Source organism: Hemitrygon akajei, chromosome 1 (genome assembly GCF_048418815.1).
Source record: "Hemitrygon akajei chromosome 1, sHemAka1.3, whole genome shotgun sequence".
Lineage (NCBI taxonomy): Eukaryota > Metazoa > Chordata > Chondrichthyes > Myliobatiformes > Dasyatidae > Hemitrygon > Hemitrygon akajei.
In genome coordinates, this window is record NC_133124.1 from 209092681 (window position 1) to 209112881 (window position 20201).

The 20201-nt window shown below is 44.5% G+C and overlaps 1 protein-coding gene across 4 annotated transcripts in view; it reads right to left on the reverse strand.

The window, feature by feature from the left end:
- The window catches only part of LOC140734865 (dihydropyrimidinase-related protein 2), a 74607-nt gene extending 59526 nt beyond the window's left edge, over window positions 1–15081 (reverse strand). The window contains exons 1-3 of one of the 4 annotated variants that reach the window (XM_073059486.1): window positions 14907–15081; window positions 7243–7331; window positions 6950–7134 (exon numbers count right to left, since the gene is read on the reverse strand). In XM_073059486.1, coding sequence (XP_072915587.1) covers window positions 6950–7134; window positions 7243–7331; window positions 14907–15035 — 403 coding nt within the window. In that variant the 5' untranslated portion in view covers window positions 15036–15081. Of the gene's footprint in view, window positions 1–6949; window positions 7135–7242; window positions 7332–8138; window positions 8549–14906 lie in introns of those variants that run through there. The other 3 variants (XM_073059496.1, XM_073059505.1, XM_073059514.1) reach the window with 3 other exon arrangements.
- Between the last annotated feature and the right edge of the window lie 5120 nt (window positions 15082–20201).

Below are 20201 nucleotides of genomic sequence, written 5' to 3' on the forward strand. Positions count from 1 at the left end.
TTTTGGGTTCGTATTATTCAAAATAAAGTTTGGGGACTGGCGAATAGTGGACGTGAACTAATCATAATATTAGTTGTATCTATCTATCTATCTAGTTGTACTTAAAATGCAGTTTATTGTAGCTTATTGCTTATTCAGAATTCGAATTACAATCCCACTGCTTAATTATATTATAGTAACTCCAGCCGATTTGTACTTACTGCAATTTTTGTCAATGTACCAATGATAAATTAAGGAAATGTTAAATGTGATTCCTGCTTGGTATACGCCAAAATAAAACAGAAGCCTGAAAGACAAAGTGCTGTAACCTTTGAGAGGGACTGTTTTGACAAAGTACAAGAGAATACGCCCACAGCAGTGCTTTGAGAAAGTTAAGGGAGGACAGGTCTACAGCCATAACAGTGGAAAATGGCGAAAAACATGTTTTTCACAGGAAGGCAAGGTTATCATGCAGGTGCCAAATGCATGGAACAGTACCAGTGTAAGGGGTTTTGCAGGATATAAAAGGGGCACCTGCTTGGTGCTAGAAGAGTCACAGCTGGCAGTTAGTGTGAAGATTGGGAATGTACGTCGACAGAGAGACAGAGACACACACAAACTACGTATGAGGTTGTCGGATCTGTGGCCCCCTCCAGATCGTCTTGCTTATTGAATGGTAAGAATTACTTTGACTTCTGTACTGCTACTATGATAGAGACTTGGTTTTTTTTTCTTTCTATCTTGCATTTGAGCCACATCTAATAAAGTGTTTCTCTGGTGCCTTAAGCATGCTTGTTGCTTTTGTTTGCAAATATCCTGAGCTGAACCAGGAAAAGACACATAACAAACTTTAAAATAATTTTTCTTTACAGAAGGTGGGACAAGGAGCAGGAGTATGAGCTGGAATGTGATAGGTGAAACCAGATGAGGGGGAAGGTGTGGTGGGTGAGGGAGGGGGAATGAAGTTAGAAGCTGGGAGATGATAAGTGGAAGAGGTAAAGATCTGAAGGAATCTTATAAGAAAGGACAGTAGAACTAGGAACAAAGGGAAGAAGGTTAAAAGCTCCCCAAACAAACTTTGAGATATCCGTGGTTGCATACAAGTTACATGCACTGCTTTGTGTACCTTGGTCCAGAGAAATGTTGTTTCATTTGGTGATACACATTTGTACGGTTGAGTGACCATATTTTCTGTGATTTCTTTCTTGTTGCCGTTTTCCCAGCGAGTGATATGTTAGTTTTTGTGCGAGTGATGGCTTGAGTATTTAAGGGCTAATGTCTTTGTCTGTGTTTTTCCGTGTGGGCAATCTGTCAGTTTTTTGTGTGAGAGAGTGGGGTTTGGGGATTAAATGTTATTGTCACTGAGTTTTTTTTGGCATTGGAAAGGGTTTAATGTTCTAGTCACCATTTTCCGGGTGGGCAGTCTATTAGTTTTTCTGTGATGGGTTTGAGTTTTGTTCCATTTTCTTTTTTTGTGTGGGGAGGGGTGATGTCTTCTTTCAATGACTTCCAGGTGTTTTTTTTTACTCTATTTCATGGCAATCTGGAGAAGACAAATCTCAGAGTTCTATTATGCGTAAATACTTCAATAATAAAAATGACAATAAACTTGAACTTGAAATGTGCTTCCTCTCTACAGAAGCCACTGGAATGGCTCAAACCAGAGGGTAACCAAACCCATAGGTAACCACCACTCCAGCCATTGATAGCAACCCACCAATCAGACAACTGGAAATAGCCAATGGATGATCTTTACTCAAACTAACTGAAATTAATTCTGGACTATAACCTTTTCTCCCGCTCTTTGACAGAGGCATTTACTGTTGCTGAGGTTCTATTCCATGTGCACAAGTAGCTATACATTCTCACCCACTGTACAAAATTGAGAGGCTGTTAGACCTTGACGGCCATTTAGGCTTCATTGTCATGAAGAACAAAGAACATTACAACACAGTACAGGCCCTTCTGCCTACGTTGTTGTGCCAACCTTTTAACCTATGCCAAGATCAACTGGACACTTCCCCCCACACAGCCCCCATTTTTATGCCATCTATGTGTTTATGCTCCCAATCTACAGTACTGTGTAAAAGTCCTGAGGAAATATTTATATCACTCGGGTGCCCAAGACTTTTACACAGTACTACATTTGTCAACGTGAGGCAGACAGTGAGCTTGTAAATCTGGTGGGAGCAAGGGATGATAGGAATGGTGAGGGTGGAGGAGTGTGGGACAGGTGGCAGAGAAGGAGTGCCAGGGGCAAGGGGTGGCGTGGGTGCAGACGCCAGGCAAGGTCCTTTGATTCCAAACAATTAGTTTATTGATCATTACAGAATATCTCTCTGGTGCTTCCCACTCCCTCCCCTCTCCTTTTCCCCAACCATGACATATATACAAAACCTACGCCTGACATCCCTCCTATACTTTCCTCCAATCCCCTTAAAAATCATCCCTTTCATATTAATCATTTCTAGGGAAAAGGCACTGGGTGTCCAATCTAACTATGCCTTTTATTATCTCATACACCTCTATCGGGTCACCCCTCTTCCTTCTTCAAAGAGAAAGCCCTAGTTCACCCAACCTTGCTACTAAACTGCAGTTACATCCAACACTGTTCCCTCTCAGCTCTGCAGGAACAATGGCTGAAATGTTCTCATGCACATAGCCTTTGTCACCACACAGCTGGAGTTCTCTTTTATGTAATGTTAATATTAAGTGCCGAGCAGTTTTCAGGCCAGGAAAAAACTTCCTGCTCTGAGCAATGGTTGGCCTCCACAACTGTAACAAGAACTAGAGGGAGCATTGACTTCCAATATTCGCCTCTCTTTAACACAAGAGACATTAGAACCACCTGCTGCCCTGACTGCTTGGATACAGAACAGACCGCAGATGCTTGGCTCTGGGACAACACACAAAGTGCTAGAGGAATTCAGGAGGTCAGGCAGCATCTATGGAGGGAAATGGATGGCTGAGGTTTTGGTCTATGACCCTTTCTTTGCACTGCTTTTCCAGATGAAGAATCTTGACCTGAAACATCAACTGTCCATCTCTCTCCATAGATGTTGCCTGATCTGCTGAGCTCCTCCAGCTGCTTGTATAGTACAGTACCCTGTCTCGTTGAAAGACAACTCAGGCTTAGGGTCAAAGCTGACACATACAGCAGAAGCTAACTCTCATACCCACTTGACCATCCAAGACCTTTCGCTCAAACCCCTTGCTGCCCAACCGCAGATGGCCAAGGTGGCCCTGCAGTGTCCGCAGTTCCATGAGATAAATGGCCATTCGGTCCATCATAGTTCTAAGTTATCCCTGGCAAAACCCTCAGAGCCAATGAGGGGGAAAAAATGCTACAATGCCACCACACCAGAGGTGATATATTGTCTGGTTTCCAAAGTTTTGATTACATTAGGGGAAAGCAACTCTTGACTGAATTCAGTGAGCTTTAGGCTACTTATTGTCAATAACATTCTCAGCGTCAAAAAGTAATTGAACTTTTTTTTTAAAAACCTCAGCTCCCATCCCTGCATCCAAATCCCTGGCTCAGTTTTTCATCAGTGTTCAAGTCTCAGATCCTGATTCTAAGTGGCATCTCTGACAGACCCTACCACCTGGGGCCATGCTCCCAGATGATTACTAGCACAGTTAGTCAAGGGCTATGCTAGCCTAGTCATTATACCACTGTACTGGGGGGAAAAAAAGAAGAAAACTCGTTGACTAGCTGGAGTAAGTTCAGCAAGCTGAATGAATCTGAAATGAACAGATCGCTGCTCCTAATGGTGGCCTGAAACCCTCAGGCAGACTGGTGAACCTGCTGGGTTTTTGGACCACCATCCTCCAAGGGAAGGAAGCTTCCCTTCCTTCTCATAAACACAAAAAAAAACCTGCAGATGCTGGAAATCCAAAACAACCCATATATACACAAAATGCTGGAGGAACCCGCCAGCAGGGAGTGGAATAAACAGTTGATGTTTGAGGCAAAGATGCTTCATCAGGGCCTGATGATCAAGCCTTGTTGAAGGATCTCAGCCCAAGACATCAACTGTTTATTCCCCTCCACAGACTCTGCCTGACCTGCCAAGCTCTTTCAGCCTTCCTTCCCCATCTAGTCTATGCACAATGGGGGCCTTGGACAAACATGGATGAATTGTAACTGCACTCTGAAATGGTTCAGCACATTAGTCAGTTGTGCCAAGTAGCAAAAGAATGTGCACCACTGCATCTTCTTCACCAAGTGGACTGCAGCGACCGAAGAAGGTGGAAGGTCGCCATTTTCTCAGAGACATTTATACTAAACACAGGCCTTTCCACAGCCTCCCATCTCCCCTCCATCAATCAAGCAAATACAATGAGAGGGGATTCTGAGGACAGCAAAGAGTCCATTCTGAACAGGACTTTCAGATAGGCTGCTCTTCCAAGAGTCACACAACACTACAGCACAGAAGTAGGTCCTTCGGCCCATCTAGTCTGTGCTCACAAGACTATCCACACCTCTGACGTTAATTCCACCTTGTACTTCGCACCTTCTCACAGTCCACAAAGTTAACCTCTGCACAGAGTGCGTAATTTGCTGTCTTCCATTGACAGCCAAGATTCATCCCGAATCCCCTTCCCCCACGTGACAAAGGGTCCGCAACCTGAAACGTTAAGCGTTTCTCTTTTCCAAATTTGTGGCCCAAGCGGCAGAGCACTTCCAGTATTTTATGCTTATTTTATTGTGGAGTATCCTGTTCAGGAACTGAACGCCAACACTATAGCCAGCAGACGTGACATTCATACACACAAGTCAGGATTACATTTGGTTACACAGATCCAAAATGGTTTGCTAACCGTTCAATATTTAGTTAAGTCACATTTATTGTCAGTTAACTATATACAAGTGTCTTGCCAAATGAGACAATGGTTCTCCAGTACAGGGTGTAAAGCACAGTAGTATACATAACAAACAATGACTTAGGCAAGTTAGAATTACTCATAGATAAACAAGTAAAGTGAATAAATTAAATATTGCAGGGCACAGTGCAAATCATCCAGTGACATTTCGAATGACATGCAGCAGGAAGTTCAGAAGCCTAATGGCCTGAGGAAAGAAGCTGGTTCACATCCTGACCGTTCTGACGCATCAAATCTCCTGCCTGATGGTAGAAAGTCAAAGAGGATGCTGAATGGAATGGGGGGGGGGGGAGTCCTTGATAATACTAAGGGCCCTGTGTATGCAGCGCTCCTGATAAATGCCCCTAACAGATGGTCGATAGACCCTCATGATCCTCTCGACCATTCTCGCAGTCTTTTGTTGGGACTTCCAGTCCGATGCTCTGCTGTTCCCATACCGGATGGAGATGCAGTTTGTCAGGATGCTCTCAATGGTGCTCCTGTAACATTCAGTTAAGATGGAGTGGGGGAGGTGGGTTGCACAAAGGCTCACTTGCTTCAATCTCCTCAAGAAGTGGGAGTCACTGTTGTGCATTCTTATTCAGGGAGCTGATATCAAGGGACCAGGTGAGGTCGTCCATGACGTTAACTCCCAGGAATTTAGCGCACCTAACTCTCCCTACGTTTGCACATCAGCTGGAATGGAATCTGGGAACTGGAGACTGTTCAATCATGTAAGCTGTTCTTAAAACCTAATGCTACCCTCCTCTTCCTGATTTACTTTAGTGTCTTTGGTCAGCAATAACTTGTCCCAAATTGTAAATTAGCAACTGCAAAGTATTTTATTTATTTAGAGATACAGCACGATATCATAGCACCAGTGAGCCCACACCGCCAAATTGCACCCGTGTGATCAATTAACCTTCTAACCCATACGTCTTTGGGATGAGGGAGGAAACCAAAGCACCTAAAGAAAGCCCAAACTATCACAGGGAGAATGTGCAAATTCCTTACAGACAGCAGTGGGAATTGAACCTGGATTGCAGGCACTTTAATAGTGTTGTGTCGTTGGTCTTTGGCAGAAGAGGAGTTCCAAATTTCTACCTGCATGTGTGTTCTTCTCATTCCATTCCCGAATAACTGGTTCTAACCTATGGATCTTGGGTGGAGGTACTTCCCTATCAGAGATGTAAGGCACTCCTTCCCTCCACTAGCCTGCAGGTCACCCTTGGGCAAGGTGTAGCATCTGCTTAGCAAGCTCCCTACCCCCCACCCCTGATCAGGTTCACGTGAAGCCATAAGAGCAGGTGGTGGGTGGTCGTATGATCAACTGGGTGCACATCACAAGTCCTGGTTCTGTGACCACTGGCACCAAGCAGACAACCTCATTAGATGGCTGGGGTCACCCGTCTTGCAAAGACAATGCCCAGAAGAAGGTAATAGCAAACCAATTCCGGAGAAAAATCTGGCAAGTACTATCATGCTCATGGGACCACGATCGCCCACGTCATACGACACGGCACATAATGATGATGAACGTATGGATTCCATCCCCAAGTCCTACGTTCACCAACCAACAGAAATAGTTTTGCTCCATTCATACTGAAATCCCCTCCCAATTTCTTAAGCTCCAATAAGACTGCCCTAAATCATCTGAACTCCAAGTTATACAATCAAGAAGTTTGGCAGCTCCAACTGATTGTTCCCATCTCACATTTAGCTTCCAGAGCGATGGGAAAGGATGCAAACCACAGAGGAATGACTTTATTTTTAAAATGTAGATATAAAATCTCTGGAAGAGAAACATTAGTCAATCTAGACTGTTTATTTTTCTGAATGCAATTATCATGCGGGGCACAGTGAGCGGTGATCTGCAGGAGATGAGCACAGGTGCATTTTACAAACCATGTATTTACACAGTGCACGCTCCCCACTTACACCATATTTGATCCATTGTTACACTCTCCAAGCTGTTTGCTAATTTATTTAATGCAATTGGGTAACGACTTCAAACATTTGCTCAAAGTGCATTTAACTCATTAAAGGGATCACGCTTTTTCTTAAAGATAGCAAATTTTGGAAGAAAATAGAAATCAAAGCTTACAAATCATGGTCGTGCCTCCAGCCAGGGCTGCCTTTGTTCCCTGGGCAAAGTCATCAGCAGCCGTCATCCCTTTGCTGGGCATCTGTAGGCGGGTGTGGACATCAATCCCCCCTGGTATAACCATCCTTCCGTGGGCATCGACAATTTTCACCCCGCCGGGCACTATCAGATTCTCACCAATTTGCCTAAGGCACACAAAAAGAAAGTTCTTTTTTTTAAATATAATCAATTTTCTAATAAAGGACTGATTTATCACACTGAATTCCTACTGGAGCAGAATAAAGCCAGCTTACTTGACCAATCCATCTTCTACATAAATGTCAGCAAAGAATGACTGGTCGTCATTTACGATTTTTCCACCCTTCACCAGCATACGCTCACTCTGAAAGAGATCAATTAATAACCATTCATTTGAAACAAATTTTAATATTGATTCTGGCTCCTGACATATTATAATAATGGAACAGATTCGAATTCACTTAAAAATAAGCCAAAATATTTCCATATTAAGAAAAGATCTAGCAAATTGCCTCTGTTCACCAGTTTCTATTATATTCCATGTGTGGCTATTCAAGCCTACCATGCATTTGTACTGAATGAGGGGACATTCAATGCAGAAAAATTGGCATATAGTCCCAATCCAGAATATTCCACACCTTCATATTTACAACAGACATAACAAATGATCCAGCGCTCTTAAAATTCAAAATACAGCCGCACTAATTTATTTTTCGGAAAAAAATTAAAATTTCCAATATAAATAGGTCCCACTCAATACCTTTGTTGCAATGCATTTGAGGAGGAGAACGGGAGAATGACTCAAAATATATAATTTTGCACAATAGACATTTTCAGTTCTTTCTCTCAGAAGGATTGTCTGCGATTTGACGGAGCCCAGGGAATATTTTTCTCCGATTATTAATTCACAACTGTAGGGAAGGGTAGACAGAGAGGGGGGGAGGGAAAAAAACTTCCAGACACCGCCATTATCGCTTCAAAGCATTACACAGTCGCTGTCCTTGGTTCCAGGACGTGAAAAAAAAAATTTAACTGCGCTGAAACCGTGCGGGTCGGACCGTCCCTTTAAACCACCCCCAGGCTCTGCAAGCACTGAAGAGCTTCAGCGTGGAAAATACACAAAAAAAGGAAGCGAGACAACAGATTTCACAAAAGCCCTCCGATTCCTCACCGTGATACGCGGTATATTTTTCTTCCCTTGGTAAGACATGGCTGTGATTACTTGCAATTCAATGCAGGTTTTCCTGTGTTGCAAGCTCCGATTGTCGCCGCAGCTTCACGACTTTTCCAATTATTTTTTTTTTTGCTTTTAAATATATATTTCTAAAAAATTGCACGCCTTTATTCCTGTTCTCCTTTCTTTTTTTTTCCCCCCCTCTCTGCAGCCTCCCCCTTTTTAATGCCGAGCCGCTTCCAGCTGGGAGAGGCAACAGCAAAAATGCAATTAGCCCAGGCTGCGGCTGCAAGCATGCGCCCTGCCGCACCCAGCACCAACGCAAGCCCAGCCTCCCCGCCACTGCGATTGGTTTCAATCAACGGGACGTGAGCGCGAGTACTTGCTTCGCCCCCAGCATTGTGTGGAAGCGAGATCTTCCAGCCCACAAAGGCGCAGACAGATCGCTGCCCCAACGGAATAAGGGTGGGGTTCCTCTTATCCGGGTAGTTTTTCTTGCATCCTTCTGTTGCACACATCGACTTTGCTCTCACAGAAATCAAAATGACAGCATCACTGTAAATGACAGGCGAATTGAAAACTGCAGACACAATGGGAGCAGAGTCCAGGGTTTGACCTTTGACTGTTTAACCCTTGTCAATATGGTCCTCTTTCACCAGACCTCCAAGCTTGGGACCTATGTGCAAATGGCGCCTAAGCAACCTGATGCAACAACAACCAATATTACCCAGCACCCATAACCTCGGTATGGTGTCCACAGGGGTCTGTTAATCCAGCACCACACCCCTTCTTCTGAAGCAGTTCCAAGGCATGGAAGACAATTTGATTCCCCTTGGTTCTGTGTGTCCTGAGGTGACCACTGAAAGCCTGGCTGGACCACAGCCTGATGTGGAAACACCAATGCCTTTGAACGGAAAATCCTACAAAAGGTAATGGGTTTGGCCCAATACATCACGGGTGAAGACCTCCCAACCATTGAGCACATCTGTATGAAACACAATCAGAGGAAAGCAGCATCCATCTTAAGAGACCCCCATCTCCTAGGTCATGCTCTCTTCTCACTGCTGCCATCAGATAGAATGTACAGGAAGGCTCAAGACTCGCACCAATAGGTTCAAGAACAGTTACTACCCCTGAACCATCAGGCTCTTGAATAGAAGAGGATAATAACACTCACTTGCCGCATCATTGAAATGTTCCTACAACCAATGATCTTCCTTTAAGGACTCTATATCTCATTATCTCGAGTTCTCGTTATTTATAGCTATTTATTTATATTTACATTTGCACAGTTTGTTGTCTTATGCACTATGGTTGATCATTCATTGATCCTGTATAGCTACTATTCTATAGATTTGCCCTCAGGAAAATGAATCTCAGCGTTTTATATAGTGGCGTATATGTACTTTGATGATAAAATTTTCTTTGAACTTTGAAAGCCAATGCAGGACCCTTAGAAGCTTTTGAATACAGAGCAGATGGGTGCCTTAAGTAGATGATGAGCTCCCTGTGCTGCTTACATGGGATGCTTATGTAGTCACAGGGGGAGCATGAAAACTCCGCACAAATAGCAGCTGAGGTTAGGAGTGAACCTGATCATGGGTCCTGGACCAAAGGACCCTCCACTCCCAGCAGCCGTGAGCTGGGATTCCCAAGAATCATGCACATTTTCAACAAGGTTTTTCCATTTTCGCCTCAGTCCACAGTGGTAGTTTTACCGTGACAGAACGGCCATGCCCCCTTGAGGTGATATAATGGGAGATGTAATCAAGTGGTAGACCTCAGAAAGAGTCGTAAAGGGACAGAGCTGTACACAAGCATTGACAATACATGCTGGTATTTTTGCACATTTTATTCCATATCGGTACTTCAACCTTTAATTTTATTTTTATATAATTCTTTATTGTTTATAGTTGTTGAATGTCATTTGTTTTTCTTGCATGTCGCGCCAACATAACAAATTCCTACTACATGGTAAATGTATACTCAGTGGTCACTTTATTAGGTACACCTGTACACGAGCTCATTAATGCAAATATCTAACCAGCCAATCATGTGGCAGCAACTCAATGCGTAAAAACATGCAGATATGGTCAATAGGTTCATTTGTCAATCAGACCAAACATCAGAATGGGGAAGAATTGTGAATTTAATGTCCTTAGCTACTATGTTGGGATTCCAGATCATAACTCTGAATTTATTTCAGACAACATAAAGCTCCATCAGCACCAGCCACATCTGGTGTCTCAGGAACGTATTGCTCATTAGTGAATGCTCTCGACATAATGGCTGTAAGCTGCCCTCTTGAACCTCCTGAACCACCACTGTCGTTATGGTAAAGATATTGCCAGCCAAGATGGGGGCATTTGGCCCAGGCTCCCTGGGTAAAAGAGGGTTAAAAACAGTGCCTCTTCCTGCTTTGGTGGTGAATATTAATAGATATCACCATGGACAGCTCCTGCTCTTCATGGAGTCACTTTAAATTAGGAATAACTGGAAGAAGGGCAGAAACTGATCTTACAACTGCCCCCCTTGTGTACTGTAGAGGCAGAGTAACTCCAAACTACCACTGGCTGGGATCAAACCTGACATCAATGTTTGAAACAGACTACAAATCTGGCCAACCTGCACACTTGTAGCAATTGGTGGACCTAATCATCTATTCCCTTCTGGAAAGCACTAGAGTCATATAGAGTTATAGAGTCATAGAAGAGTACTGCCAAGAAACAGGCCCTTTGGCCCATCTAGTCTGTGCCAAACCATTTAGAATGCCTGCTCCCATCAACCTGCACCAGGACCATAGCCCTCCATGCCCCTACCATCCATGTACTGTACCAATCCAAACTTCTCTTAAACGTTGAAATCGAGCTCACATGCACCACCTGTGCTGGGAACTTGTTCCACACTCTCAACCCCCCATGCCAGACGATGATGCAACCATTTGAGAACATTTGCCATCCTTATTTGATCTGCCCTACCTCTGCATGACTCAACCCAACAAGGTGATCAAGTCAGCTAGCAAGTTAAGGGAGAATGTGAAGGGGCAATAATCAGAAATATAAATAAAAGCAAAATGGTTAAGTTAAATAGAACATAGAGCATTACAGCACAGTACAGGCCCTTCGGCCCAAAACTAACTCTGACATCCCCCCCCCCCCCATACTTTCCTCCAATCAACATAAAATTATGTTCCCTCGTATTTGCCATTTCCACTCTAGGAAAAAGGCACTGGCAGTCCATTTAATCTGTGTGTCTTATCATCTTGTACACCCCTATCAAGTCACCACTCATCCTCCTTCACTCCAAAGAAAAGAGCCCTAGCATTCTCAAACTTTCTTCATAAGACATGCTCTCTAATCCAGGCAATATCCTGGTAAATCTCCTCTGCCTCATCTTGAACAATATCCAGTCTGAAAGTTTGACTTTGGTTTGTCAAAATTAGACAAGGGATCTCCCATCATATTAAATTCAGAATCGCTTTCTCTCAATGGGATGACAGTATTTGGAACTCTCTTCCTGAAAAGTCAGTGGAACAGATAACACCATATTTCCTTAAAGGATAGAGTGAGGCCACTTCAGGCGTCAAGTCAATTCTAGCTCACAGAAGATCCCATTTCCCTTTAACTTTCACAGTAACCCAATCCCTCAACAGAGTTTTTGAATACACTGGACAACGAAGATTTTACTTCCTGAATACTTTTGGGTGTATCTGATGGATTTTGGGTTGCTTATCATGAAAATCACCATGAAATTTCCCTATCATGCACTATTTTTGAAATCACCTTTATTTGTTATTTCAATTCATAATTCACGTCAGAATATTTGATGCCAAGAGAAAGGAAGACATTTTTGTTGGCCCACAAATCAAACAGGTCATCAATGACAGGCAATTCAAAGATCTTCAGGTGGGTCCAGAAAAAATCACATGAAAGGCATTCAAGGATGTTGCTGAAAATTTTCTTGGCAACTACAGAGCATCAACTTATGTAGAGCTGGTTGACAACATGGTTTTCAAGCATACAATACCATGAAGTGCAATAATCTTTTGAGCCTGCATTTGGATAAGGCACACAATTCTGGTTAGCATACTGTGGATATAATTGAGTAGAGATGGCACAGAAAAGATTCATGAGGATGTTGTTGGGATTGGACAGCTTGAGTTCTAAGGAGAGGCCGGATAGACTGAGGCTGTCTCCTGTGGAGGGTATAATGACAATGTTCAAAAACAGTTTGAATAAGTACGTTTAGGTAAGGTTTAGAACAGGGGTTCCCTATTTTTTTTATGCCATGTACCCCTATCATTAACTGAGGGGTCCGTGGACCCAGGCTGGGAACCCCTGGTTTAAAGGGATGTGGGTCAAAAGGAGACAAATGGGTCTAGCTCAGAAAGGCACTTTAGTCCGCATGGACAAATTGAGCCAGAATCCCTGATTCCATGTTGTATAACCCTAACGACTAATGGATGTGGCTAATGTGCCCAGGGAAAAGGCCTTAATGGCCCTCTATTAAAAAAAATCTTTGCCAACTAAACCATTTAGTGACGCAGCCCGCACTGTGAAAGGAAATTAATTAGGAATTAATGCTATAGAGAATGGGAGAGGAAAGCAAAGCTCTAAGCCAGAGCTACGAAATAAGAATTTTAAATAGCCTGTGTTGCAGAATTATTGCAACAGCACTGTACAGGAGAAAACCATTTGGCCCATCCTATACTATCAAGAGGTCCAAGTGCCTACTCCTACTATTAATACATACACTTAGAAGCCACTTTATTAAGTACCTTCTGTAGGTTCGATGTGTTATGCATTCAGAGATGCTCTTCTGCACACTACTATTGTAATGTGTGCTTATTTGAGTTACTGTCGCCTTCCTGTCAGCCTGAACCAGTCTGGCCATTCTCCTCTGACCTCCCTCATTAGCAAGGCATTTTCACCCACAGAAGTGCTGCTCACTGAAGTAATACTTTTGCACCGTTCTCTGTAAAATCTAGAGTTTGGTGTGAGTGAAAATCCCAGGAAATTAGCAGTTTCTGAGATACTCAAACCACCTTGTCTGTCACTAACAATTATTTCATGGTCAAAGTCACTTCATTCACATTTCTTCCCCATTCTGATGTTTGGTCTGAACAACAACTGAACCTCTTGACCATGTCTGTATGCTTTAATGCATTCAATTACTGCCACATGATTGGCTGATTAGATATTTGTATTATTGAATAAACAGGTGTACCTAATAAAATAGCCGCTGGGTGTATGATTGTATTGACTGAAAACTGCCTCAGAAGCTCCTAAAAGGCAGGCTAAAAACTCTTTTTTTTATTTGCGGTAAGCTACATGGATAATATTGCAGTAAATATAAACATTAAAGCAATATTATGTAGAACGCAGAGGAGGAGCAACACCTCATATTCCATATGGGGAGCCTCCAACCTGATGACAGAAACACTAATTTGTCTAACTTCCAGTAATTTCTCCTCCTCCCCTTTCTCTCTTTTTCCATTCCCCATTCTGGCTCCCTGCCACCCCTTCTCTTCTCCTCACCTGCCCACCACCTCCCTCTGGTGGCCCACTTTCTCCCATGGTCCACTATCTTCATCAGATTCCTTCTTCTTCAGCTTTTTACCTCTTCCAGCTATCACCTCCCGGCTTCCTACTTCATCCCCCCTCCCTCGCCCACCACCTTCCCCCACCTGGTTTCACCTATCACCTGCCAGTTTGTACTCCTTCCCCTCTCTCCCCACCGTCTTGTTCTGGTTTCTTCTTCTCTTCTTTTTCAGTTCTGATGGAAGGTCTCAGCCCAAAACATCGACTATTTATTCCTATCCATTGATGCTCCCTGACCTGCCGAGGTTCCACCAGCATTTTGTGTGTGTTGCTGTGGATTTCCAGCATCTGTAGAATCTCTTCTGCTCTGTTCAGTTGCAGTTTTCCATCCTAAATGCAATATCTGACACCTCTCCAAATCTTCCTGAAGCCCAAATCTATCTCCCCACTATCAAACGCAGTGCCAATTTTTGTAGCATCAATCTTCTTAAACATGGCCCCTAGCATTTGTCCCAGCCTTTAATGTAAATCCTGAACAAAGATGAGGAGGAATTCCTTTCACCAGAGGGTGGTGAATTAATTGCCATAGACAAATGTGGGGCCAAGTCATTGGGTATATTTACAGCAGGGGTTGATAGGTTCTTGACTAGTTGGGGCATCAAGGATTATGAGGAGAAGGAAAAAGAATAGGGTTGAGAGGGAAAATAAATCAGCCATTAAAGAATGTTGGAGCAGCCTCAATAGCTGAATAACCTAACTCCGCTCCTATGCCTTATGGTTTTATAACAAGTCATCTGACATTGAACCTAACTGGAGACAAGAACCATGGCCAATACTAACAGACTGCCATGGACATCATGGGAACCAGTTGGTTACAATAATTGGTGACAGCAGCCTTCAAAAGACTGAACAATAAATATATTCCAAAGTTATGAGATAGACACCCCATTGATCCAACTTATCAATTTTGTCTTCCTGGTAAAGGGAGTGTCAATTGACATGGCATATGTACCAATCATGTTAGACAAGACTAGTTAAAGAGAGTTGCGAATCAACCAGTGTCAGGATATTTGTAAGCACAGTTCTTTGCTTAAAATACTTAATATTTAAGGCTGCGAATACTCACTGTCAGCATTAACTCAGACAGCAATGATTCAGCATCCAAAATATCAAAGGTACTGCAATAATAATATGCCGTGCAGAAAAAGGGAATGGGTTTTCTCACCTTTAAGTCTGCATTTTGAAAACGTTTATTCTGACGAGCTGCTCTGCTAATATCTGACTTCTGCACACTGCTGCCTGCAGATGCTATGTATCGAGAAGCCTCTGTTTCTTTCCTGCTCGTTCCTTGCATGCACCAGCCACAACCCAAAGTAGCCAGATTCAGAGGTTTATTCTCCAAGGCACCATCAACCGTCTCACCGAATTTCTGCTGGGTTTTCGGGCTGCCAGATCCCATGCAGGCAAACCAAGCTGGTGTGTCTGTCTGCCCCACCGCTCTCTGAGCCATAATCAGATTCTTTTTCTCTCTCTCCGTTCGTGAAGCATCTAAAAGGTTTGCGTGCTATAACTTTGCAGAGGCTGATACTGTTAACCGCAGGAATAGCACTCACTGCTTCCAAATGGGCAGTGATGTTATGATTTCCCAGCACACCAGTGATACAGCATTGAAACCAATCAATCAATCAAGCAGGGCTGGACTTGGAGGTAAATGGACCTTCTGGCATTTTCAATTCACATCGCAAAGACACACACACACACACACACACACACACACACACACATACACACACACACACACACACACACACACATTCAGACCCACATGTTCACCCATACAGCCACCCACACAGAGAGACACACACACCCAGATAGACCCACACCCCACACAGTCACACACACACACACACACCACACCCACCCACACAATTACACCCACCCACTCAGACAGACATACACACCCCATACCCACCCACACAATCACACACACACACACACACACACACACACACACACACACACACACACACACACACACACACACACCCAGCCACACAATGACACACACACACACACCACACACTCACCCACACACACCGCACACCCACTCAGAGAGATACACACCCCATACCCACCCACACAGTGAGGGACACACACTCCCCACACCCACCCCACACACGCACAGAGACACACACACCCCACACACATCCACACGGAGACACACACTCCCCACACCCACACAGACACAAGTTCACCCCACACCCACACACAGACAGACACACACAATCCTCCCCCACAACCGCAGACACAGATTCACTCCCTAACCCCCAACACACACACACACCCCCCGCACAATCCCTAACAAGCAGACGCACATTCACCCCCACACCCATCCACGTTGACAGACAGACATTTCCCCCACACAGACACCTAGCTGGACACACAAGTACCCATGGATTCACCCACAGCTGCCTGAACAAAGGCACTCGTTCACTCACTCACAGACCCACCTGCACAGTGAGGCACACACTCCCCACACCCACCCAAACAAAAAGACACACACACCCCACACCCACACACTCAGAGACATACACACACCCCACATCCACACACTCAGAGAGACACACACAGATACACACTCCCCACCCACCCACTCAGAGAGATACACTCCCCACACCCACCCAAACAAAAAGACACACACACCCCACACCCACACACTCAGAGACATACACACACCACACACACCTGCACAGTGAGGCACACACACCCCACATCCACACACTCAGAGAGACACTCACAGATACACACTCCCCACCCACCCACTCAGAGAGATACACTCCCCACACCCACCCACACAGTCTCACACACACACACAGATACACACAAACCGCACACCCACTCACACAAAGAGGGACACACACACCCTACCCCACACAATCTCACACACACACGCTTACACACAGCCACCCTCACAAAGACATGCAAAACGCAGCCCACATCCACTCACACAAAGGGACACACTCATACCCCACACACACATACCCCACACACACATACCCCCCCACACACACACACACACCCACACACTCAGACACACACACACACACACACACACACACACACACACACACACACACACACACACACACACATACACACACCCACCCTCACAGATAGACACACACACCCAGATAGACCCACACCCCACACAGTCACACACACACACACACCCATCCACACAAAGACACACAACGCACCCCACACCCACTCACACAAAGGGACACATGCACACCCCACACCCAGCCACTCAGAGAGAGAGAGAGACACACACACACACACAGATTCACCCCCCTTCCCTCCTACACACACATACACACACGCACGTGCACACATACACACAGACAGACAGACATACTTTATTGATCCCGAGGGAAACTGGGTTTCATTACAGCCGCACCAACCAAGAATAGTGAAGAAATACAGCAATATAAAACCATAAATAATTAAATAATAATAAGTTAATCATGCCAAGTGGGAATAAGTCCAGGACCAGCCTACTGGCACAGGGTGTCTGACACTCCGAGGGAGGAGTTGTAAAGTTTGATGGCCACAGGTAGGAATGACTTCCTATGACGCTCAGTGTTACATCTCGGTGGAATGAGTCTCTGGCTGAATGTACTCCTGTGCCTAACCAATACATTATGGAGTGGATGGGAGTCATTGTACAAGATGGCATGCAACTTGGACAGCATCCTCTTTTCAGACACCACTGTCAGAGAGTCCAGTTCCACCCCTACAACATCACTGGCCTTACAAATGAGTTTGTTGATTCTGTTAGTGTGTGCTACCCTCAGCCTGCTGCCCCAGCACACAACAGCAAACATGATAGCACTGGCCACCACAGCCTCGTAGAACATCCTCAGCATCGTCCGGCAGATGTTAAAGGACCTCAGTCTCCTCAGGAAATAGAGACGGCTCTGACACCCCGCACAATTCCTAACAAGCAGACGCACATTCACCCCACACTCATCCAAATTGACAGACAGACATTTCCCCCCTCACAGACACCTAGCCGGATACACACGTACCCATGGATTCACCCACAGCTGCCCAAACAGAGGCACTTGTTCACTCACTCACAGACCCACCAATACAGACATGACATCTGTCATCTTCATCTTTTATTGCAAACCCCCATTTGTCCCCGAGACGCTGATGGTTAGTCACCTTCCAAAGTTCAATGTTGAAAGTGAATTTATTATCGAAGTACATCTACGTCACCTTGTACTACCCTGAGATTCAGATTCTGCAGGCATTCGCAGTAAACACAATAGAATAAATGAAAAACCCCAAATGACAAAGACGGACAAACAACCAATGTGCAAACACAGCGAACTCTACAAATCCAAAAAAATTTAAATAATAATAATAATAAATTAACCAACAAACAAACAAACAAGCAATAAATATCAAAGTGAGTCCAGAGGTTGTGGAAGCATTTGGTGTTGGAATGAATAAAGTTATCCCCTCAAGAGCCTGATGGTTAAGGGGTAAAAACTGTTCCCGAACTTGGTGGTGTGAGTCCTGAGGCTCCTGTACCTTCTTCCTGGTGGCAGCAGTGAGGAGAGAGCATGGCCTGGATAGTAGGGGTCCTTGATGATAGATAATGCTTTCTTGTAGCAGAGCTCCATGTAAATCTGCTCACAGGCTTTAGCTGTGTTGGACCGGGCTGTATCCACTACTTTTTGTTGGTCACCAGTGAAATACTCGATGTGCTTCTCTATTTGAGCAAACAACTGTGAGTCACTTGCCGGATATTAAGCATCAACCACATGGGATGCGTCTGGAGTCACATAAATGTAGGTCAGGCCAGGTAAGGGCAAGGGTGCAGCTTGTAGGGATGCTGCCTCACGGGTGCAGTGATATATTCAGTCCTGACTGCAGCTGCTGTGCGTGTGTGGAATTTGCACGTTCTCCCTGTGATTGGAGGGGTTTCCTCTCACTTTCTAAAGACGTGCAAGTTATTAGGCTGCTGTGATTTGTATATCTGCAGTAAATTGATGGGATGGCGGGGGGGGGGGAGGGTAGAATAAAATGGAAGGATTGTTTCGGAAGGATCCTTAATGGCCAAGACATGACTTAGTGGGCTGAAAAGTCTGTTTCCCTGCTGTATGAAGAAAAGGATGGCACATTGCCTTCCTTGAAGGTTGTGAGTGAATAAGATGTTGTTCTTATAAAATTTCAGTGCTGTATTGCGGTCATTGTTCCTGATCCCATGACTACCACAGTAAGGATTTTGGTTTAGGCACCTGGATTACTAACGCACGACAGCACCTACCTCCTGCTGCTTTCTATTTCTGTAACCTCCTCCAGCTCCACAACCTCCAAGCATTTATCACCCCTCCAATTCTGGCCTCTCACAAGCCTTGAAAATAACCAGCACTCAATATTCATGCCTTCAGAACAGAAAAGCTTCCTCCAGGAAACTGGGTCTCAAAGAAGGAAACTTTTTAAAAAAAACTCTGGAATCTCTCTTTAAGCTTCTTCACTTGCTCCCCTTCTACTTTTTAATTGTATCCCTTCAAATCGCTTCTCTGATGAATGCATGATGAAGGCTGTCGAGGTCCTGGGAATGAAAGCGTCCGTGTATGAGGGGTGTTTGATGGCTCTGGGCCTCTGCTCATTGGAGTTTAGAAGAATGACGGTGGATCTCATTTAAACCTATCAAATATTGAAAGGCTTAGACAGAGTGGATGTGGTGAGGATCTTTTCAATAGTGGGAGAGTCACAGCCTCAGAACAGAAGAATGTCCCTTTATAACAGAGGTGAGGAGGAATTTATCACTGGCACGATTTGTCTTCTTTTGCACATTGGATGTTTGTTTGTCTCGGTTATGTTGTATTTCTTTATTTGCATGTAAGTGCCTACAATGAAGTGAATCTCAGGGTAGTACATATATAATGACATATGTACTTTGATATTAAATTTGAACCTTGAACTTCTTCAGCCAGAGAGAGATGAATCTGTAGAATTCACTGCTGCAGTTGGTTGTGGAGGCCAAGTTATTGGGTATATTTAAAGCGGAGGGTGGCAGGTTCTTGATTAGCGAGGGTGTCAAAGGTTACAGGGAGAAGGCAGGAGAATGGGGTTAAGGGGGATATTAAATTAACCATGATGGAATGGTGGAGCAGCCTCAATGGGCCAAATGGTGTAATTCTGCTCCTATATCTTATGGTCTTATAGTCTAAAGCAGGGAATTACTAGCGCCCCTTAGCAGCCAAACTCCACCATGGACGGTCCCAAGCCCATCTGCAAAAGGAGGAGGGTTGGGCTTGGGACTAGCAAACCCATCCCATAAAAATTCGGAGCTACAGAAATGCTAATAAAAGTTCCAAAGACCACACCCCTGAGGGGAAAGATCTTTAAGGAGGACGGGCTACATCCAGGGACAATCTGAAAGATTGGCTCAGGATAGAGGACTCTGGCGAGCTGCTGTTGGCTGCCTATGCCCCAGTAAGGG